Genomic DNA, 24,393 nt, shown 5'->3' with positions numbered 1-24,393 from the left:
AATGTGTAACCCTGATCTAGTGTACTATGTTGACGGATCAGCCTTACGAAATGATAGGGGCCAACCTAGAGCGGCTTATGCAATTGTAACTCAGTTTAATGTTGTCGAAACAGCCTCTCTTCCAGACTCCTTTTCAGCCCAACAAGCCGAATTGTTTGCGTTAACTCGAGCCTGTATTCTGGCTGAAGGACACACAGTTAATATCTACACTGTAGAGCTGATAATGCAGCTAAGTCAGCAGCTCTGTCGAAAGGGGGGATGCAGGTGTCATTGTTCCCACTAAGGAAAAATAATTGCTCAGACCCGCCACCCACTATTAATGACGTGCTGGCCTTTCAGACACAGGCCAGTACGGAGGAGGTGGTGACCTGGACGAAGGATCAATGTTATAAAAATCCAGAAGGAATATGGGTTCACCATGACGGCCGCGTGGTGGCCCCTAGATCCTTACTTCCATGGATTGCCCGATGTGTTCATACATTCACACATGCAGGCAAAGGGGGATTGGCAGATTATATTTTGGCAACTTGGTATGCACCAGGTATTTCGGCAATTGCAAAACAAATCTGTGAAAATTGTGTTACCTGTCACACAATGAATCCGGGTAAGACGGAAAAAGTAGAATCTGCCTCCCACCCAAATCCAGTCGGGCCTTTTGTACATTTACAAATGGATTTTATTGAATTACCTATGTGTATGGGATTCAAGTATGTATTAGTTATTGTAGATGTGTTCTCTAGATGGATTGAAGCCTTTCCATGTAAAAAGGCCGATGCCACTACTGTTGCTAAATGTTTGTTAAAAGAAATTGTACCACGCTTTGGAATCCCTGCTAAGCTTTCCAGTGATAACGGGTCACATTTCACGGGAACTGTCATAAGAGAAATGTGTAAAGCTTTACAGATTAATCAACGTTTTCATTGCAGTTATCATCCACAATCAGCTGGACTTGTTGAAAGATATAATGGAATGCTTAAAAATAAGCTGGCAAAACTATGCAATGACACTGGACTGAAATGGACAGAACTGCTGCCCTTAGCTTTGATGGTAATGCGATCTACAACCAACAGAACAACAGGCCTGTCACCGCATGAGATAGTTATGGGACGTCCCCAACGACTACCTTTTACAGCACCATTTACTGCAAAACAGATGGACATCCACAAAATGGAGGAAAATATGTTGAATTATTGTATTGCACTAACCAAATGTATTTCCAGCTTTCATTCACAGGTAAAGGAAGCCCAAGTCAAGCCAGCGGAAGGGAAGTGTCATAACCTGGAGCCAGGGGAATTCGTTTACATCAAGATTTTTAAAAGGAAAAGCAGTCTACAGCCAAGATTCGAAGGACCATACCAGGTCTTGCTGGCGACCAATACTGCAATCAAGGTAAAGGAAAGACCAACATGGATCCACGCATCCCATTGCAAACGGGCACCCGACCAGGAGGAAGGGACGAAGGAATCAGAGGAACAGAAAAAGGAAGACTGAATAAGGAACTGTATGGACTATGGGGACTGATGGTGCTGGGCTTGACAGGGTTTTACTTCGCATTATTGATTACACCAGGGGTACAGACCCACCACCGAAGGGAATTGCACGTAAACGTATTTATGGCACTGAGTCATAGGTATGCTCAAGAAAGAAACTTGTCGAGTTGTTGGATATGTTCCCATGTACCTGTCCACTCCAGGGGGGGTATTCCCCTGAGATCTGTCCCCTTTAACGAATCAGAAATGGTAGAATGGTTGACAGTGCAAAATAGGACAAAACTAACTAAGGGGCCAGAAACGAAGGAGCAAACAGAATGGAGGTCGGCAGGGTATAAACTCACAGCCTTCCAGGGATGGTACCAGCCCAATTATGATAATAACCATCAGCCTCCCTTCCTAAGCATTACTCCCAGAATAAGAAATCCTGAAGGTATAATATGCCTAGTGAGTAATGAAACTAAAGAAATGGAAATGGAGAGACTGTACAAGATCAGAATGGATTGAGTTATCCTTGTGAAGGACAAAATGGGGGAATGTGGAAATGTATTTTTATCTAAGCTGATACCATACGGTATTTGTGTGCCTTTTGATTAAAATGGAGTCCTGGCCCTTCCAGAACTTTCTGCATTTTAGCAGCCAGCTTGCATAAACAGCCAAACCTGCTGTTAGATGGCTGATGGTTATCAGACAGCTAGGAGACAAGTCATGCTGAGACAAGTAACCCCCATGGTGCTCTCCTATTGTCTACACTACAGGAGTTCCATGTCACCCCACCCTTATCTTCTAGCCATTATCTCTTTCCTTTACCTCATCCATTTGAAGCAAACAGGTAAACTGACCAGGAAATTGGATAATCCTGACACAATACAAGACAGGTGATAGCCCATTACCTATGACTCATGGAGTAATGGCCATTTGGCTTTCTGATAACCCTGACAAAAGGAAATATCTCGACACCATGTCAGGACCAGGATATAGTAATTAACTCTTTATCTGTATTCACTGACTGTGAGACAGAGCAATACACAGGGAGAGGCCAGAACTTGGGTTTTACTGTATAAATATCTTGTGAAGCTGTACCATTGCGGAGGTGTTCATTTAGCCCTTGACTGAGTGAAACCTACCCCTTGCGAGCAAGTAAATTAAAAGGGAAACTTCTATCGGAGCTGTAAGTGTCGGAGTCATTCTTTTCTGAGGTCGAGATTTCGACACCTCACGGGCTGGAGAGGCACTCTGGAGACCTGTAATAAAGGACTACGGTCACACATTACTTTAAGCTTACAGTATCTGGTCAGATTCCTTATCTAAGTCATAACAACTGGCGATGAGATACAGATGACGATTCCCACCACAACAATGCATAGAACCATAGGCACCTTGGAGAAATTTTCATAGGGAGATGATTGGGAAACCTTCGTGGAGCAACTTGATCAATACTTCGTGGCCAACGAGCTGGAAGGAGAAGCAAACACTGCCAAACGAAGGGCGATCCTCCTCACCATTTGCAGGGCACCAACGTATGGCCTCATGAAAAATCTGCTCGCTCCAGCGAAACCCACAGAGAAATCGTGCGATGATTTGTGCACACTGGTCTGGGAGCATCTAAACCCGAAGGAAAACATTCTGATGGCGAGGTACCGGTTCTACACGTACAAGAGGTCTGAAGGCCAGAAAGTGGCGAGCTACATCGCCGAGCTAAGGCGTCATGCAGGACATTGCGAATTTGAAGGACACTTGGAGTACATGCTCAAGGACTTCTTTGTACATGGCATTGACCATGAAGTAATACTTCACAAACTTTTGACTGTAGAGACCCCGAACTTGAGTAAAGCCGTAGCGATAGCCCAGGCGTTCTTTGCCACTAGTGACAATACCAAACAAATCTCTCAGCACACGAGTGCTGCTGCAAGTACTGTGAACAAAGTAATGTTGTTTTCGAATCGTAACGTACCGGGCAGGATTCACAAACCTGCAGCTATACGTCCACAGATGTCTCAGAGTCCACCATCAAGGGTGGTGAATACAAGGCCATTAACACCTTGTTGGCGCTGCGGAGGTGATCATCGTTTCCATTTATGCCGCTTCAAAGGATACGTTTGCAGGGGCTGTGGAACAATGGGACACCTCCAACGTATGTAAAAACGAGCTACAAACCCTGCTAATCCTGCAAACCACCATGTTGCAGAGGAGGACAGATCCACAGTGGATCACGACGAACCAGAGCCTCAGACTGAGGAGGCAGAGGTATATGGGGTGCACACATTTACCACAAAGTTTCCCCCGCTAATGCTGAAGGATTCGATCAGCCGCAGTGATATTCCAGTGGAACATGGAAAGCTTGCTGAAGTCGGTCCCGCGCACCATGGTCTTCCAGGACGACATCTTGGTTACAACTACTTTTGTTGTAAAACAATAAATCAAGTGCCCCCTGATTAAAGGTGGGGGACACACCAAACATTTTTTAAAAAGTGCCCCCTTGTTCTTTTTGTTTTTTGCGGGGGGGGGTTTGTGAGGGCACTGAAAAACACAAATTTTACAAGTGCCCCCTGTCTAAAAGGTGGGGGGGCACTAAAAACCGGCAATTAAACAAATTAAACTTTAAACAATAATAATCAAATTAAAATTGGCTGCCGGGGGTGATGATGCACTCTAGTCCCTCTGGTGCCCATCTCTCGCGGAAGGCCGCGAATGTACCGGTGGACACCGCGTGCTCCATCTCCAGGGACACCCTGGCTCAGATGTAACCGTGGAAGAGAGGCAGGCAGTTGGGCCGAACGACCTCCTCGACTGCCCGCTGCCTGGACTGGCTGCTGGCCCCCTTGTCCATGCCCAGGAGCAGTCCTATGAGGAGGCCCTCGGACCTTCCCGTTCCCCTCCGCACAGGGTGCCCAAAGATCAGGAATGTGGGACTAAAGTGCAACCCGAATTTGAGGAGCAGTCCCTTCAAATAATGGAATAAGGGCTGCAACCTCGCACATTCCATAAAAACGTGGAACACGGAGCCCTCCAGACCGCAGAAATTGCAGGCGGCCTGGGAGCCCGTGAACCGACTTAAAAATTTATTGCACGGGACTGCTCCGTGCACCACCCTCCAGGCCAAGTCCCCAATAAATAGGGGGAGGACTTCCGCAAAGACTGCACTCCATTGGGGACCCCCGCCTCCTCCTGACGGCAAGCTGGTGCGCCATGGCGTGGACATCTTGGTTACAGGTCGGGACACCGTCGAGCACCTGCAGAACCTGGAGGAGGTTCTTAGTCGGCTTAATCGTGTGCGGCTCAGGTTAAAACGCTCGAAGTGCATTTTCGTGGCGCCTGAAGTGGAGTTCCTGGGGAGAAGAATCACGGCGGACAGCATCAGGCCCACCAATTCGAAGATGGAGGCAATCAACAATGCACCGAGGCCACAGAACATGACAGAGCTGCGGTTGTTTCTAGGACTCCTGAACTACTTTGGTAACTTCTTACCGGGTCTTAGCACATTATTCGAACCACTGCACACTTTACTGCGTAAAGGAGATGAATGGGTATGGGGTAAAAGCCAAGAAAATGTCTTGGAGAAAGCTAGGAAACTGTTATGCTCAAACAAATTGCTTGTGTTGTATGATCCATGTAAGCGTTTGGTACTAGCACGTGATGCGTTGTCATATGGTGTCGGGTGTGTATTGCAACAAACTAATGAATCTGGGAAATTGCAATCGGTTGCTTGTGCATCCAGAAGTCTGTCTAAGGCTGAGAGGGCCTACAGCATGATTGAAAAAGAAACGTTAGCGTGTGTTTATGGGGTAAAGAAAATGTATCAATATCTGTTTGGGCTCAAATTTGAATTGGAAACCGACCATAAGCCGCTTTTTTCCCTCTTTTCTGAAAGTAAGGGAATAAATACGAATGCATCGGCCCATATCCAGTGATGGGCGCTCACGTTGTCCGCATACAACTACGCCATCCGCCACCGGCCAGGCACAGAAAACTGTGCTGATGCTCTCAGTAGGCTGCCATTGCCCACCACAGGGGTGGAGATGGCACAGCCCGCAGATTTAGTTATGGTAATGGAAGCATTCGAGAGTGAGCAATCGCCTGTTACCACTCGACAGATTAGAACCTGAATGAGCCAGGACCCCTTGCTCTCCTTAGTAAAAAACTGTGTGCTCCACGGGAGTTGGTCTAGTGTCCCGATAGAGATGCAGGAAGAAATAAACCCGTACCAGCGGCGCAGAGATGAAATGTCCATACAGGCAGACTGCCTCCTATGGGGTAATCGGGTAGTGGTGCCAAAAAAGGGCAGGGACACTTTCATCAGTGATCACCACAGTACCCACCCAGGCATTGTAATGATGAAAGCGATAGCCAGATCCCACGTGTGGTGGCCCGGTATCGATGCAGACTTTGAGTCCTGCGTGCACAAATGTAATACATGTTCATAGTTAAGCAACGCACCCAGGGAGGCGCCACTAAGTTTATGGTCCTGATCCTCCAAACCGTGATCCAGGGTCCATGTCAACTATGCAGGCCCATTCTTGGGAAAAATGTTCCTTGTGGTTGTAGATGCGTACTCCAAATGGATTAAATGTGAGATAATGTCGGCAAGCGTGTCTGCTGCCACCATTGAAAGCCTGCGGGCCATGTTTGCCACACACAGCCCGTCTGATGTCCTTGGGAGTGACAATAGGCCGTGCTTCACCAATGCCGAGTTCAAAGAGTTCATGACCCGCAATAGGATCAAACATGTCACATCTGCCCCGTTTAAACCAGCGTCCAATGGTCAGGCAGAGCGAGCAGTGCAAACAATCAAGCAGAGCTTGAAGAGAGTAACTGAAGGCTCACTGCAGACTCGCCTATTCCGAATCCTGTTCAGTTACTGCACACGCTCACTGGGGATCCCCCCGCTGAACTGTTCATGAAAAGGATACTTGACAAGGCTCTCGTTAGTCCACCCTGATCTACACGAACAGGCAGAGAGCAGGCAGCTTCAACAGAATACATATCATGATCACGCAAATGTGTCAAATGAAATCGAGATTAATGATCCTGTATTGGTGTTGAACTATGGACAAGGTCCCAAATGGCTTTCCAGCACTGTCGTGGCCAAAGAGGTTTGTAGGGTGTTTCTGGTCAAACTTTCAAATGGACTCACCTGCAGAAAACATTTGGACCAAACCAAACTCAGATTCACAGACTATCCAGAACAACCCACAATAGACTCCACCTTTATCGACCCCCCCAACACACACACAAGTGGCAACTGACCCAGCGGTTGACCACGAAGCAGAACCCATCATCTGCAGCAGCCCAGCAGAACTCACCACCCCCAGCAGCCCTGCAAGGTCAGTTGCACAGCAGCCCAGCGAGGGACCAACAAACAACTCACCAAATCCAGCATTTGCACTGAGATGATCAACCAGGGAAAGGAAAGCCCCAGATCGACTCACATTGTAAATAGTTACACTCTTAAATTTTGGGGGAGAGTGTTGTTATATATGTAAACCGTAAATATCTTGTTTAACCACCAGAGGGTTCATCCCCTGGAGTCCAAAGAGATCCCATAATCCCTTGGGGGCACCTATACATAAGGATGCCTCACAGGCTGGAGAGGCACTCTGGAGACATGTTATAAAGGACTATGGTCACACATTACTTTAATCTTACAGTATCTGGTCAGATTCTTTATTCAAGACATACCACAATCTACATAAATGAATTGGAAGAAGGGACTGAGTGTAACATAGCCAGGTTTGCTGATGATACAAAGATGGGAGGAAAAGCAACGTGTGAGGAGGACACACAAAATCTGCATAAGGACATAGACAGGCTAAGTAAGTGGGCAAATGGAGTATAATTTTGGAAAGTGTGAGGTCATGCACTTTGGCAGAAAAAAATCAAAGAGCAAGTTATTATTTAAATGGAGAAAGATTGCAAAGTGCCGCAGTACAGCGGGACCTGGGGGGTACTTGTGCATGAAACACAAAAGGATAGCATGCAGGTACAGCAAGTGATCAGGAAGGCCAATGGTTTATTGGCCTTTATTGCAAAGGGGATGGAGTATAAAAGCAGGGAAGTCTTGCTACAGATATATAAGGTATTGGTGAGGCCACACCTGAAATACTACGTGCAGTTTTGGTTTCCATATTTACGAAAGATATACTTGCTTTGGAGGCAGTTCAGAGAAGGTTCATTCGGATTCCGGGGATGAGGGGGTTGACTTCCCCCCTCCTAACTCTACCTGCTTCTGCATCCGCCCCTGGAAAAAATTCTCTCCCGCCTCTCTTACAACTGCACTTATCAATTCCCAACTGTCCATCCTTTGGCCCTCCATTCACCATAAGAACACAAGAAATAGGAACAGGAGTAGGTCATACGGCCCCTCGAGCCTGTTTCAATAAGATCATGGCTGATCTGACCATGGACTCACCTCCACTTCCCCGCCTGCTTCCCATAACCCCTTATCCCCTTATCATTTAAGAAACTGTCTATTTCTGTCTTAAATTTATTCAATGACCCAGCTTCCCTCTGAGGAAGGGAATTCCACAGATTAACAACCCTCTGAGAAAAGAAATTTCTCCTCACCTCTGTTTTAAATGGGCAGCTCCTTATTCTAAGGTCATGCCCTCTAGGTCTAGTCTCCCCCATTAGTGGAAACATCCTCTCTGCATCCACCTTGTCAAGCCCCCTCATAATCTGATATGTTTCGATAAGATCACCTCTCATGCTTCTGAATTCCAATGAGTAGAGGCCCAATCTACTCAACCTTTCCTCATAAGTCAACACCCTCACCCTGGGAATGGGTTCATCGCCAGGCTGATTGTATTCCCCGAGGCCATTGTCATCCTCCTCCTCCTCCTTTTCTTCCTCTTCCACCTCCCTTCTCTCCTGAGGTGGACCGGTAGTCCCATCTGGCAATTGTTGTCCTCTCCTCATTGGCAGGTTATGCAACATGCAGCACACCACAATAACCTCAACGACCTGGTCAGGTGGTATTCTAGGTTACCTCCTGAGTGGTCCAGGCATCTGAAGCTTCAGATCTCCAATTATCTTTTTGCCGATATTGCGTGTAGCTATATGGCTTTCATTCTAGCCCTTCTCGGCTTCCGTCTGGGGATTACGCAGTGGGGTCATGAGCAGGCTGGCAAGGCCAAACCTTTTATCCTCCAGCATCCAACTGTGACCTTGTGGCTGACTCTTAAACAGGTCAGAGACAGTGCTCTCACACAAGATGTGCACATCATGAATGCTGCCTGGAAAATCAGCATTTACTGCCATGATTATTTGGTTGTGGTCGACAATGAGTTGCACATTCAGGGAATGGAATCCCTTAGGGTTCCGAAGCACCTCTACGTCCTGTAAAGGTCCTCTCAGGGCGATGTGCATACAGTCTATTGTTCCCTGCAACTTGGGGAAGTTTGATATTCATGAGAAACCCAAAGCCCTCTCAGTCTGTGCCTCCCTGATCAGAGGGAATCTTATAAAGTCCATCCAGTGAGCATAAAGGGCTTGAGTCACCTGTTGAATGCAGCAATGTGTGGCAAGCTGAGAGCTACTACAAATGTCGCCAGCTGAGGCTTGAAAGGAGCCCGATGCATAAAAGAAAAGTGCTGCAGTAACTGTTACCTCAACGGGCAGTGTGGTTCTGATTGAGCTGGTAGGCTGCTGATCTCCCTTGATGAGCTGGCATATCTCAGCGATGACCTCCTTTCGGAAGTGCAGCCTCCTCAGGCAAATGTTATCGGACACGTTCAGGTATGATTGCTTTTCCCTGTAAGTGCGTCGGGTGTAAATGGTTTCCCTTAGGTGTTTTCCACGCAGCCCCACATTACAATAGTTCTAGACCTGGGAGTGATTACTGTACTGAACAGATGAATGAGTCATGGACAAATACCTCGGTCTCAACCAGCAATGCTTTATTAAAATTACCTTTCTACAGCAAAACTAGAAGTAAATACAGTGACGAAGCACTATGATCCAATACCCTGGCATGTCTAAACTGCACTTATCGCGAAGTAGCAACGTCTAAACCCTCTGCTCGGTATCACAGTGTACCACCAATCTGTACCAATCGGCTGGGCATACCCCTATGGTCCTCGCAGCAAAGCCTCCCCACTAAAACCCTTACTAAGGCTTGGTTGGGAGTACACATGACACCTCCTCACATCGTAAAGATGCATGGGAAGCGATGATGCTCACCAATTCATTGGCTTACTCGCTGCTTCTACTGGTGAAAACGTGTCTCTTCTGGTTCCGTACTGTCTATCGTATCCAAGTCCCAGTCCCAAGATTATCTCCACAGTTGAGTAGCAAGGCTTTGGTTACTCATTGATGGTTTCTTCTCTCCATCCCAGATGGAGTGCTCGGTCCTTGTAGAAGTGAAGCAAGCGAGAGCAAAGAGAGAGAGAGAGATGGCCACACCTTTTACATCCAAAGTCTGTTTGCTTCTTCTGACCAAATAAAGTTTTTCCTTGTTTCGAAGCTTCTGTCGGAGTGGCCCATCATCTCAGATTTTGTGTATTCCAGTGATGGCCGGTGATGGGTTTTCGCTTCCAACCGGTCTGGGGCTTAATGGCTTTCTTTTGTTCCGATTTCCTGCCTCTCAGGGTTATCTCATCTAGTTAATGGCTTGATCACTGACCAGTTTACATCTCTGACGAGTTCACATTGCTTACCAATGGACCCTCCATCTTTGTCCATTACCTGTGATGAGTTGCCTTCTCCTGGCTATTGTAACTTGTCCCAGACCACCCCCACCCATCAGATTTCGTGTACAACGTGGAAGAATACCTAGGCCCCTCCCACAATTGGCTGCCAGCTTTTTCTGCAGTGAAAAATATTAAAACGCAATGTTCAGATAATGCCCAACAATCCTTGGGGAGCCGATGGCTACACGGGTGTAAGGTCTCCTCCTCCGCAGCAGTCTGGCATCTCTTTGATTGGGCCTATAATGATCTTCAATATACCTTCTCCCATCTTCAGTCTGCAGCATGTGATTATTGACCAATACTGGTAAGAGAAATTACGCACCACAAATCATTATAAATGTCCTAAATTTGTCCTCAATACACAGCAATGTGATTAGATGATTGCCAACAGTCAATAAGGTCCTTAAAATCACTCACAAATTAATTCTCCTCATAAGCACCTTGTTGAAGCAGCCTTTCTCAGTTCCTCCGATGTTCAAAATGGCATCTGTAGTGCCGAGTTCTGCCGAGTAGTGCCGACTGGGAGCAGCTTTTCTCCAGCGATCTCCAGCGATCTTCTCGGCGAGTGATCAGTCCGGCGATGTGTGGGTGATGTGGCGAATGTTGCAGTGGGCAATCACCTCGGCGATAGCAGATTCATGTGTGCCGAAGGTTGGGCCGGTGATTAGTGGGCCATGTTCCGGCCCAACTTTCCACTTTTAAGCAAAATTGGGTGATAGCCTGCCTATTTGGGTGATAGATGGCGATCATCAGTGGAAAGTCTAGCTCCAAGCTTTTGCTAATTCTATTATTTTCTGCTTCCTTACCAACATCTTTTTCCAAGGGGACCTACCGACCTATCTGGCCTTTAACCTTTGCCCTCAGGATAAACACAGGTAATAGATAGTTTTGATCTCTGTCGCTGTTTTCTACATCTTACCTATTCTAATATTCCTATTAATTGTCCTGAAATTTTAAACAAAAAAGGGTGCAGCTCATTGATATTTAAGACTCTGCTTAAAATACATGAACCAAGAATGGTGTGTAATTAATGTTAATAAATACCACCCAAAATATGGCAAAACATGAAGGAAATAGTATCAGCAGATTGATGTCTGCCATGATGTCATTGCATGAAGGATTTTGAGAGGGAGCACTAGGACAATCTGGAAACTAAACTCAAACGGATGTGTACAAGGCCATAATCAAAGTGATATGCTCTAGATATGTATGTCTTTACCTTGGACAGTTTGGGAGAAGAACCAGATAATTACACAAAAATAACAACAATAACTGGTATTTATATAGTGCCATTATTGTAGTAAAACATACCAACGCGCTTCGCAGGAGTGGTATCAAATAAAATTTGACACCGAGCCACTTTTGGAGATATTAGGGCAGATGACCAAAAGCTTGCTCAAAGAGATAGGTTTAAAGGAGTGTCTTAAAGAAGGAAAATGAGGTAGAGAGATGGAGAGGTTTAGGGAAGGAATTCCTAGACAGCTGAAGGCATGGCTGGCAATGTTGCAGTCTGGTTCACGCTCAGACAGTTGCATGGTAGAGTGATGGAGATGGTGGCCAGGGAACAGAGTTTGCGGGACTGAAGACAATGGCTTTGGTCTTCTCACTATTTAGTTGAATGAAATTTTTGCTCATCCACTACTGGATGTCGGACAAGAAATGTGACAAATTAGAGAAAGTGGACTGGTTGAGAGAGATGGTGGTAAGGTAGAGCTGGTTGTCGTCAGCTTACATGTGGAACCTGATGTCGTATTTTCGGGAGACGTCACTGAGGTAGATGAGAAATAGGAGGGAGACAGGATAGATCCTTGGTAACGGTGTGGGTCGGGAAGGGAAGCCACTGAATGTAATTGTCTGACTACAACTGGATAGATACGAATGGAAGGAGGCGAGTGAAGCCCCACCCACCTGGACGATGGAGGAGAGGCATCGCAGGAGGATGGTGTGGTCAACCGTGTCAAAGGCTGCAGACAGGTTGAGGAGGATGAGGAGGGATAGTTTGCCACAGGCAGAGTCATATAGGATGTAGTTTGTGTCTTTCATAAGTGCTGTTTCAGTACTGTGGCAGGTGTGGATAACTGATTAGAGGGATTCAAACATGGAGTTCCAGGAAAAGGGAGCTTGGATTTTGGAAGTGACAGCACATTCAAAGACTTTGGAGTGGAAAGGGAGGTTGGAGATTGGGTGGTAATTTGCATTTGCAGAGGGGTCAGGGATGGATTTTTTGAGAGGTGGGGTGGGGGGGGGGGTGATGACAGCAGATTTGAACGGGCGGAGGCAATACCTGAGGAGAGAGAATCGTTAACAATATCAGCTAACATAGGGGCCACAAGTGGAGATGCGTGGTCAACAGTTTTTTGGGAATAAGTTTAAGAGAGCTGTAAGTGACACTCAGGGACAAGACGAGCTTGGAGAGGGCATGAGAGCAGGTAGGGGAGAAACGAGAGAAAATGTGAGTTCAGGGCTAGGGCAGGGGGAACCTTATTTGACGTTTGGCCCGGTGGGCTCGGTGGAGGGAGTGAAGCGGCAGTCACAGATGATCCGATCTTCTCAATTTTAGTGACAAGAAATGGCAGGACCGACATATGAAGAAAGACTGGATCGACTAGGCTTATATTCACTGGATTTAGAAGAATGAGAGTGGCTATCATAGAAGCATATAAAATTCTGACGGGATTGGACAGGTTAGATACAGGAAGAATGTTCCCGATGTTGGAGAAGTCCAGAACCAGGGGTCATAGTCTAAGGATAAGGGGTAAGCCATTTAGGACCGAGATGAGGAGAAACTTCTTCACTCAGAGAGTTGTGAACCTGTGGAATTCTCCACCACAGAAAGTTGTTGAGGCCAATTTGTTAGATATATTCAAAAGGGAGTTAGATGTGGTCCTTACAGCTAAAGGAATCAAGGGGTATGGAGAGAAAGCAGGAATGGGATACTGAAGTTGCATGATCAGCCATGATCATATTGATTGGTGGTGCAGGCTCAAAGGGCCGAATGGCCTACTCCTGCACTTATTTTATATGTTTCTATGCCTATGTTTCTATGAGCTCCTCGCACATGTTGTTGGAGATGAGTGTGGAAGAGGCAAATACCAAACGATTTGGAACAGAACTCTGTGATTTTAGAGCTGTGACTGTTCCAGAACTGTTGTGTTCAAACAACAATTAAAGTGACATGACGGCAAAAGGGAAAGAATCAATGACACATCAGGAGTCTTTCAGGTGTTTCTCTATAATAAATGGAACGTGTGTCTTGTTGATTTTGGCTGATTTTCAGTCCTGAACCATTAGAATAACAAAAGTTCAGCCCAGAGAGGTCTTTCTGCCCAGTGTATAAATACCATGCTGTGTGAAACAGTGAAACATTCAGTCAGTTACTAAACTAACAGTGAACTCAAAATGGGAAAGGCAAGGGCAACTCAGTTATTACACATTGTATTAGAATTCTTCATTAAGTATCTCCTTGTTTGAAAAATTATTAATTTACCAACCTCTATCTTTCCACAGATCATCTTTTACGAGGACAGGAACTTCCAGGGTCGGCACTACGAGTGCAGTACTGACTGTGCTGACCTGTCCCCTTACTTCAGCCGCTGTAACTCCATCCGTGTGGAGAGTGACTGGTGGGTGGGGTATGAGAGACCCAATTACATGGGATATCAGTATGTTCTGAGCAGGGGAGAATATCCTGACTACCAGCGCTGGATGGGATTCAATGACAGCATCAGGTCATGTCGTTCCTACCCACATGTAAGTTATCATTTGATGGTTAATGTGTCTTAAACCAATTGAGAACTAGTAAATGAATACCATGCTGAGCAACTCCAGCTACTGGATTTAGTAATTTCAGTTAGCAAATAATCAGCTGCTTCAATAGATGTTATTGAACTGTCTGTTGCTGTTCACAAACACCATGTGCAACCCTTCATCTAAATTCTTCTCACCAGGAAAAGATTTATTTCTAGACACTGAAGATTTATAGATTAATGAAAAATCTAATTTTATTTCTATTGCAGTACCGAGGTGGAAACTACAGAATGAGGATTTACGAGAGGCCTGACTTTGGAGGACAGATGATGGAATTCATGGATGACTGTCCATCTGTCTACGATCGTTTCCGTTACCGTGACATTCACTCCTGCCATGTGATGGACGGTTACTGGAACTTCTATGAACAACCCAACTACAGAGGTCGCCAGTACTTCATGAGACCCGGTGAATACAGGAGATTCAGTGACTGGGGCGGCTACAACTCAACTGTCGGATCTTTCAGGCGCATGAGGGACTTCTAGATTTTTCTTGAAAATCATGATTTTGTCTTTCTGAAATACTCTTGAAAATAATAAAATCTCCTATACTTGACAAACATCTTTATTCATTTATTTTTGGATTGTGGTGGAAATCAATAGAAATCTCATGGAAATCTCATGTTGAGCATTTTATCTCAACTAATAAATATATTTCAAGTCAATTAATGCACATTTAGGAATTAATGTTTTCCATATTATTGACAGTTGAAAATACTGACTTCATGAAAATGAGAATCAAACTCTCAGTCACTTTGAATGAGGACTCCTTGTCCCATGAATGTAATCGAAGGTGGTCATCTCTATCATTTCAATTGACTAAAGGAAAGTTAGAATAAAAATCAGGATCATTTAATGTATCAATATCAACAAGATTAAGTTCAGCTTAACTCTCACCCAGAACCCTTTTTGAAGTAAAAACATTGAAAAACACATCAGGCAACTGAAATATTGCGGAATCCATTTCCATTGTTCACCACTTTCTGCGATGAATCGATCCATTGCTCAATGTTGAATTGCAAAAAGCGCATATGAGTCAGTGCTGTGTTTGTGCACCCACTTGTGGTGATCACTTGAAGTCGGTTGTACATCTTAAATGTAAGAATGCAAAGCATTTCCAGAGTACAAATACTTTGGTTCTGTCTTCACGAAGGAAGACACAAATAACCTTCCGGAAGTACTAGGGGACCAAGGGTCTAGTGAGAAGGAGGAACTGAAGGATATCCTTATTAGGCGGGAAATTGTGTTCGGAAAATTGATGGGATTGAAGGCCGATAATCCTCGGGGCCTGATAGTCTGCATCCCAGAGTACTTAAGGAAGTAGCTCTAGAAATAGTGGATGCATTGGTGATCATTTTCCAACAGTCTATTGACTCTGGATCAGTTCCTCTGGACTGGAGGGTAGCTAATGTAACTCTACTTTTTAAAAAGGGAGGGAGTAAGAAAGCGGGTAATAAAAGACCGGTTAGCCTGACATCAGTAGTGGGGAAAATGTTGGAATCAGTTATTAAGGATGAAATAGGAGCACATTTGGAAAGCAGTGACAGGATCGATCCAAGGATTTATGAAGGGGAAATCATGCTTGACAAATCTTCTGGAATTTTTTGAGGATGTAACTAGTAGAGTGGACAAGGGAGAACCAGTGAATGTGGTGTATTTGGACTTTCAAAAGGCTTTTGACAAGGTCCCACACAAGAGATTGGTGTGCAAAATCAAGGCACATGGTATTGGGGGTAATATACTGATGTGGATAGAGAACTGGTTGGCAGACAGGAAGCAGAGAGTCGGGATAAATGGGTCCTTGTCAGAATGGCAAGCAGTGACTAGTGGAGTGCTGGGACTCTAGCTCTTTACAATATACATCAATGATTTAGATGAAGGAATTGAGTGTAATATTTCCAAGCTTGCAGATGACACTAAACTGGGTGGCGGTGTGAGCTGTGAGGGGGACGCTAAGAGGCTGCAAGGTGACTTGGGCAGGTTAGATGAGTGGGCAAATGCATGGCAGATGCAGTATAATGTGGATAAATGTGAGGTTATTCACTTTGGGGGCAAAAATGCACAGACAGAATATTATCTGAATGATGGCAGATTAGGAAAAGGGGAGGTGCAACGAGATTTGGGTGTCATGGTTCATCAGTCATTGAAAGTTGGCATACAGGTACAGCAGGCGGTGAAGAAGGCAAATGGTATGTAGGCCTTCATAGCTAGGGGAATTGAGTATAGGAGCAGGGAGGTCTTACTGTAGTTGTACAGGGCCTTGGTGAGGCCTCACCTGGAATATGTGTTCAGTTTTGGTCTCCTAATCTGAGGAAGGATGTTCTTGCTATTGAGGGAGTGCAGCGTACGTTCACCAGACTAATTCCCGGAATGGCAGGACTGACATATGAGGAGAGGCTGGATCAACTGGGCCTTTATACATTGGAGTTGAGAAGGATGAGAGAGGATCTCATAGAAACATATAAGATTCTGACGGGACGGGATAGGTTGGATGCGGGTAGAATGTTCCCGATGTTGGGGAAGTCCAGAACCAGGGGACACAGTCTTAGGATACGGGGTAGGTCATTTAGGACTGAGATGAGGAGAAACTTCTTCACCTCAGAGAGTTGTTAACCTGTGGAATTCCCTGCCGCAGAGAGTTGTTGATGCCAGTTGATTGGATATATTTAAGAGGGAGTTAGATATCGCCCTTACGGCTAAAGGGATCAAGGGGTATGGAGAGAAAGCAGGAAAGGAGTACTGAGGGAATGATCAGCCATGATCTTATCGAATGGTGGTGCAGGCTCGAAGGGCCGAATGGCCTACTCCAGCACCTATTTTCTATGTTTCTATGTTTAATTATTGGGCGGGCTCTGGGAAGCATTTCATTAAAAAACTTGCAGTCAAAAAATAACACTTCTAACGGAGAAAAAATAAAAGCAACATACCGTGGGTGCTGCTAATCTGAAATATAAAGACATTATGCAGACAACACTCAGGAGTTCAGGCAGCATCTGTGCAGACAGAAATGGAGTTAATGTCCAGAATTTTGGTTAACTGGGTGTTTTCGGTCGCCATGGCGGGTCGGGACCCCAATGTTGATTTCACCTGCTCCTCTAATCCATTTTGCGTTAATGGGGCCTATTATCCCCCCTGCGCGTTGCCCACCCCTATTAAATGATGCAGATCTGATGACATCATCGATGATGCATTTTCAGGCCGGATATTTAAAAGAGCCATGGCCAAATTGCATTGAAAGTTAATCTTGGAGTGCACAGTGCACCATTGGAGTGTTGCAAATATTTCCAGACATGGCTGCATCGAGACAGAGGGCTGCACCCTGGTTCTCCAATGATTCCTTCATATGCTTGTGGAGGGAGTCAGTGCACACAGGGAGCTATTACTCCCTTTTAATGGGTGAAAGAGATCTCCCCAAGAGACCAAAAGAGCCCGACTACAAATAGCTGAGGAGGTAAACAGCAGGGATATTGTGAGGAGGACCTGGGTGCAGTGACTGAAACATTTCAATGATCTCATTAGATCAGGAAAGGTGAGTACAAAGCCATATTCAACTTCATCCTGCTGTGTCTCTCATCAAATCCCCATCACTCTGCCTTCCCATACCTGCCATTGCTCATCCTTACTCACATAAACATATCTTGCATGTCCACCTATTCCTCGCTCTCTATCTACATACTCACATCCCCATCTGACGAGCCACATATCACACTCATCTCCATCCAGTTTTTGCGAGTACAATGTCTGCAAATGTGCGAAAAATGGAGGAGTCCATCTTGAACATGAGCACCAAAATGTCACAGGCGATGGTGGCGGAAGGCTCTTCCATGGATAGGATGGCCACCTGCATGGTGCAGCTAATGAACAATCATAGAAACATAGAAACATAGAAAATAGGTGCAGGAGTAGGCCATTCGCCCTTCTAGCCTGCACCGCCATTCAATGAGTTCATGGCTGAACATGCAACTTCAGTACCTCATTCCTGTTTTCTCGCCATACCCCTTGATCCCCCTAGTAGTAAGGACTTCATCTAACTCCTTTTTGAATATATTTAGTGAATTGGCCTCAACAACTTTCTGTGGTAGAGAATTCCACAGGTTCACCACTCACTGGGTGAAGAAGTTTCTCCTCATCTCGGTCCTAAATGGCTTACCCCTTATCCTTCGACTGTGACCCCTGGTTCTGGACTTCCCCAACATTGAGAACATTCTTCCTACATCTAACCTGTCTAAACCCATCAGAATTTTAAACGTTTCTATGAGGTCCCCTCTCATTCTTCTGAACTCCAGTGAATACAAGCCCAGTTGATCCAGTCTTTCTTGATAGGTCAGTCCCGCCATCCCGGGAATCAGTCTGGTGAACCTTCACTGCACTCCCTCAATAGCAAGAATGTCCTTCCTCAGGTTAGGAGACCAAAACTGTACACAATACTCCAGGTGTGGCCTCACCAAGGCCCTGTACAACTGTAGCAACACCTCCCTGCCCCTGTACTCAAATCCCCTCGCTATTAAGGCCAACATGCCATTTGCTTTCTTAACCGCCTGCTGTACTTGCATGCCAACCTTCAATGAATGATGTACCATGACACCCAGGTCTCGCTGCACCTCCCCTTTTCCTAATCTGTCACCATTCAGATAATAGTCTGTCTCTCTGTTTTTACCAGCAAAGTGGATAACCTCACATTTATCCACATTATACTTCATCTGCCATGTATTTGCCCACTCACCTAACCTATCCAAGTCACTCTGCAGCCTCATAGCATCCTCCTCGCAGCTCACACTGCCACCCAACTTAGTGTTAATAATTGATTCCATCATTTTACCCACTACCGATGTCAGGCTGACCGGTCTATAATTCCCTGTTTTCTCTCTCCCTCCTTTTTTTAAAAGTGGGGTTACATTGGCTACCCTCCACTCGATAGGAACTGATCCAGAGTCAATGTAATGTTGGAAAATGACTGTCAATGCATCCGCTATTTCCAAGGCCACCTCCTTAAGTACTCTGGGATGCAGTCCATCAGGCCCTGGGGATTTATCGGCCTTCAATCCCATCAATTTCCCCAACACAATTTCCCGACGAATAAGGATTTCCTTCAGTTCCTCCTCCTTATAGACCCCCTGACCTCTTTTATATCCGGAAGGTTGTTTGTGTCCTCCTTAGTGAATACCGAACCAAAGTACTTGTTCAATTGGTCCGCCATTTCTTTGTTCCCTGTTATGACTTCCCCTGATTCTGATTGCAGGGGACCTACATTTGTCTTTACTAACCTTTTTCTCTTTACATATCTATAGAAACTTTTGCAATCCGTCTTAATGTTCCCTGCAAGCTTCTTCTCGTACTCCATTTTCCCTGCCCTAATCAAACCCTTTGTCCTCCTCTGCTGAGTTCTAAATTTCTCCCAGTCCCCGGGTTCGCTGCTATTTCTAGCCAATTTGTATGCCACTTCCTTGGCTTTAATACTATCCCTAATTTCCCTTTATAGCCACGGTTGAGCCACCTTCCCTTTTTTATTTTTACGCCAGACAGGAATGTACAATTGTTGTAGTTCATCCATGCGGTCTCTAAATGTCTGCCATTGCCCATCCACAGTCAACCCCCTAAGTATCATTCGCCAATCTATCCTAGCCAATTCACGCCTCATACCTTCAAAGTTAGCCTTCTTTAAGTTCTGGACCATGGTCTCTGAATTAACTGTTTCATTCTCCATCCTAATGCAGGATTCCACCATATTCTGGTCACTCTTCCCCAAGGGGCCTCGCACAACGAGATTGCTAATTAATCCTCTCTCATTACACAACACCCAGTCTAAGATGGCCTCCCCCCTAGTTGGTTCCTCGACATATTGGTCTAGAAAACCATCCCTTATGCACTCCAGGAAATCCTCCTCCATCGTATTGCTTCCAGTTTGGTTAGCCCAATCTATGTGCATATTAAAGTCACCCATTATAACTGCTGCACCTTTATTGCATGCACCCCTAATTTCCTGTTTGATGCCCTCCCCAACATCACTACTACTGTTTGGAGGTCTGTACACAACTCCCACTAACGTTTTTTGCCCTTTGGTGTTCTGCAGCTCTACCCATATAGATTCCACATCATCCAAGCTAATGTCCTTCCTAACTATTGCATTAATCTCCTCCTTAACCAGCAATGCTACCCCACTTCCTTTTCCTTTTATTCTATCCTTCCTGAATGTTGAATACCCCTGGATGTTGAGTTCCCAGCCCTGATCATCCTGGAGCCAGGTCTCTGTAATTCCAATCACATCATATTTGTTAACATCTATTTGCACAGTTAATTCATCCACCTTATTACGGATACTCCTTGCATTAAGACACAAAGCCTTCAGGCTTGTTTTTTTAACACCCTTTGTCCTTTTAGAATTTTGCTGTACAGTGGCCCTTTTTGTTCTTTGCCTTGGGTTTCTCTGCCCTCCACTTTTACTCATCTCCTTTCTGTCCTTTGCTTTTGTCTCCTTTTTGTTTCCCTCTGTCTCCCTGCATTGGTTCCCATCCCCCTGCCATATTAGTTTTACTCCTCCCCAACAGCACTAGCAAACACTCCCCCTAGGACATTGGGGTTCCGGTCCTGCCCAGGTGCAGACCCCGTCTGGTTTGTACTGGTCCCACCTCCCCCAGAACCGGTTCCAATGCCTCACGAATTTGAAACCCTCCCTGCTGCACCACTGCTCAAGCCACGTATTCATCTGCACTATCCTGCGATTCCTACTCTGACTAGCACGTGGCACTGGTAGCAATCCCGAGATTACTACTTTTGAGGTCCTACTTTTTAATTTCGCTCCTAGCTCCTTAAATTCGTTTCTAGGACCTCATCCCTTTTTTTACCTATGTCGTTGGTACCAATGTGCACCACGACAATCGCAGTAGCACATAGTCTCTATGGAGAATAGATAGTTATCTGCAGATAATAGATAGCTGTCTATGGAGGATAGATGGCTATCTATGGAAACTAGATGGCAGAGGAGCATAGACCCCCTCTCTAGAAGGCACATCAACATAGACATGGGTCCTCATGTCCCTATTTATCTGAAGCAAGGTGCTCTCCAGCTCCTTGCTAGTAGGGAAGTTTTGGGGGCCCATGAGAGAGATAATGGTAAGAAAATGGAAATGGAAGTGGGGGCTCCTCTCAAAGCGTTTACACTTCTGGCCCGTTGCCTCTCCCTCAGTCAGAGCCCCAGATGCCTCCTTGGATCGCGATGGCCGAGTCTGCCCCTGCACAGTCACAGGAGGAGTAGACTTTGGTAAGGCCATCACAGACTCCTAAACCCCGAGGTCATCCGCCATGAGTGTCTAAGCTGTTGCAGCAGGGAGGTGAGTAGGTTGTCTCTGCCTCTACCTCTGCTGAAGTCACAGGGATAGCACCTTGTAGAAGCATGTGTAAGAGAAATATGACACACAAGTAGATTGACAAGGGTAGCCACTTGAGTGTTTTATTCAATGTTTCTGTAAAGTTTCCATTAGTATGTCACAACTAAAAATCATATTTTCACCACTTTCTGGTCTTGGACAAATTTGTTTGCACCTTTAAAGTGTCTTGGTGCTTTGGAGTGAATGGTCAGACATAACATTACCTCCAGCAATGGTGGTCAGTGTGAAAGGGATGGATTGGTTACTGTGGAGATGCTTTTTGATGTTGCTGTGGGTTGGTGACAACTTGTCACAGCATCTGGCAGCCATATGGGTGTACTGAATAAAGTTAAGTAAATCTGGCCATAATTTCCCCATCCCTGGCCTCCTGGGCAGCAATTTGCTCGTGTACTGGTGGTATCTGGACCACTGTTTCCTCCTGTTCCTGCTCCTCCTCGTATACTAGCCACTGCTCCACCTCCTCTGACGAATCTGCGTGCTCAGTGCCTTGCTCCTCATGCAGCACTAATCCTCGCTGCTGCGCTATGTTGTGCAGGATGCAGCAGACCACAACGATTCTGGAGACCCGGGCTGGTGTGCACTGAAGGGCTACTCCAGGTCTGTCAAGGCATCTGAAGTGCATTTTCAGCATGCCTATTGTCTGCTCAATGACACATCTGATGGAAATGAGGCTTTCATTAAATCTCTTCGAGGCCTCAGTACTTGGCCTCCTCAAGGGTGTCATGAGCCACGTCATTAGTGGATAGCCCTGGTCTCCAAGCAGCCAGCCAGAACTTCTGTTGGAGGAGCTAAGAGCTGAGGGAAGCTGGACTGGTGAAGGATGAAAGAGTCATGGCAGCTGTGGAAGCAAAAGTTTGTAAACCTGAATACCTCGCTTTTGTGCAGACTTTGAGAACAACACATGCTGGGTTAAAGGTTCAAGCAGCTTTCTGATGAGCATGGATTGTGAATTAATTGGGTCAGAGATCAAAGCAGAGGATGCCTCCACAGGAAAGAAGATGCTAGAAGGTGTGAGAGTCATTCAGCCATAGTCAAATGTGTCAATTTGGTCACCTGTGTGTTATAGCAATAAAATGTATGGCAAGAATTGATTGCAGCAATAAAGCAATTTCAGAAGAGTTGGATGGCGATTATTTAGTTCACATTGTCATTCTGTTAGTATTTGTATGTACCATTGATGTACCATGATTGCTTGATAGTATGCACGGAATGTCGTGATCAAAGACTTGAGTTAGTATAAGGGATGTAAGCGAACACTGTTTTAATAGGATACACTGGTTTTGTAAAGTGTGTGTCTCAGGAGCTTTCATAGTGATTTGTTTGGTATGAAGTTTCAATAAAGACCTGACCCTGCATTACTACAACTGAGTGTGTGAGTAATCTAACGTTTAAAGGGAGCTCCGGGATGACGCTTGCATCTGAGCACATTCAGAGGCTGAACTCCAAGCCATCGTCAACATCTTCACCGAGGCATACGAAACCATGGGCCTTACACTACATGTCCATCAAGCAAAGGTCCTCCACCAACCTGACCCAGCCACACAGCACTGCCTCACGGTTATCAAAATCCATGGTGCGGCCTTGGACAACGTGGACCACTTTCCATACCTCGGAAGCCTACTATCAGCAAGGGTGGACATCAATGACGAGGTCCAACACTGACTCCAGTGCACCAACACAGCCTTTGGTCGCCTGAGGAAGAGATTGTTCGAAGATCAGGCCCTCAAATCTGGCACCAAGCTCATGGTCTACAGGGCTGCAGTGATACCCGGCCTCCTGTATGACTCAAAGACGTGGACCATATACAGTAGACACCTCAAATCACTGGAGAAATCCCACCAACGATGTCTCTGCAAGATCCTGCCAATCCCCTGGGAGGATAGATGCACCAACATCAATGTCCTTGACCAGCCCAACATCCCCAGCATCAAAACACTGACCATACTTGACAAGTTCCGTTGGGCAGGCCACATTGTCCGCATGCCTGACACAAGACTCCCAACGCATGCACGCGACGTAAAACTCCTACATGACAAGCGAGTCCCAGGTGGGCAGAGGGAACATTTCAAGAGCACCCTCAAAGCCTCCTTGATAAAGTGCAACATTCCCATCGACACCTGGGAATCCTTGGCCAAAGACCGCCCTAAGCGGAGGAAGAGTATCCGAGAGGGCGCTGAGCAGCCTGAGTCTCATCGCCAAGAGCATGCAGAAAACAATCGTCGGAAGTGGAAGGAGAGTGCAGCAAACCAGTCCGTCCCATCCTTCAATGACTGTCTGTCCCACCTGTAACAGAGACTGTAATTCACATATTTGACTAGACAGTCACCTGAGGACTCACTTCGAGAGTGGAAGCAAGTCGTTGTCACTTTCGAGGGACTGCCGATGATGATGAAAGGGAGCTGTAAGTGGGTCATATGGACTAGGATGATCTTGGAGAAGGCATGAGGGGAGAGAGGAGAGAAACTAGAGAAAATGCGAGTTCAGGGCGAGGGAAGGCAGGTACCTTCGTCGAAGTTTGGCCTGGTGGGCTAGGGGACGGAGGGAAGTGGAACATACAGCTGTACCTCTGTCTTCAATTTTAGTGACGAAGAAATCCATGAGCTGCTCGCTCATGTTGTTGGAGATAAGGGGTGAGGAGGCAAACACCAAACTATGTGAAACAGAACGGTGTCATTTTCAAGCAGTGACTATGCCAGAACTGCTATTTTCAAACAACAATTAAAGTGACATGACGGCAAAAGGGAAAGAATCAATGACACATCAGGAGACTTTCGAATGTTTGTCGACAATGAATGTAACATGTGTATTCATTTTTGCTGATTTTCAGTCCTGAACCATTAGAATAACAAAAGTACAGCCCAGAGAGGCCTTTCTGCCCAGTGTATAAATACCAAGCTGTGTGAAGCAGTGAAACATTCAGTCAGTTACGAAGCTAACTGTGAGCTCAAAATGGGAAAGGCAAGGACATCTCAGATATTACACATTGTATTAGAATTCTACATTCAGTATCTCATCGTTTTGAGAA

At 45.8% G+C, this 24,393-nt stretch overlaps 1 protein-coding gene across 1 annotated transcript; it reads left to right on the top strand.

The window, feature by feature from the left end:
- Positions 1-12,392: 12,392 nt before the first annotated feature.
- On the top strand, positions 12,393-14,469 carry LOC139259981 (gamma-crystallin S-1). The gene is made up of 3 exons (XM_070876000.1): positions 12,393-12,413; positions 13,685-13,931; positions 14,201-14,469. The coding sequence occupies exons 1-3, from the start codon at positions 12,393-12,395 to the stop codon at positions 14,467-14,469; spliced, it is 537 nt and encodes a 178-aa protein (XP_070732101.1).
- Positions 14,470-24,393: the final 9,924 nt, after the last annotated feature.

Source organism: Pristiophorus japonicus, chromosome 3 (assembly GCF_044704955.1).
Source record: "Pristiophorus japonicus isolate sPriJap1 chromosome 3, sPriJap1.hap1, whole genome shotgun sequence".
In the NCBI taxonomy this organism is placed as follows: Eukaryota; Metazoa; Chordata; class Chondrichthyes; family Pristiophoridae; genus Pristiophorus; species Pristiophorus japonicus.
Note: the sequence above shows the minus strand (reverse complement) of the source record. Positions and strands in the feature narration are given on the sequence as shown.

What these genes read in the sequence shown, in the direction of transcription:
- LOC139259981 (XM_070876000.1), top strand. Translation starts at nt 12,393, where the DNA reads ATGGATTTTTTGAGAGGTGGG. An exon ending in TGGATTTTTTGAGAGGTGGG is followed by an intron (nt 12,414 to 13,684) that starts GTGGGGGGGGGG and finishes ATCTTTCCACAG; the next exon opens with ATCATCTTTTACGAGGACAG. An exon ending in TCGTTCCTACCCACATGTAA is followed by an intron (nt 13,932 to 14,200) that starts GTTATCATTTGA and finishes TGCAGTACCGAG; the next exon opens with GTGGAAACTACAGAATGAGG.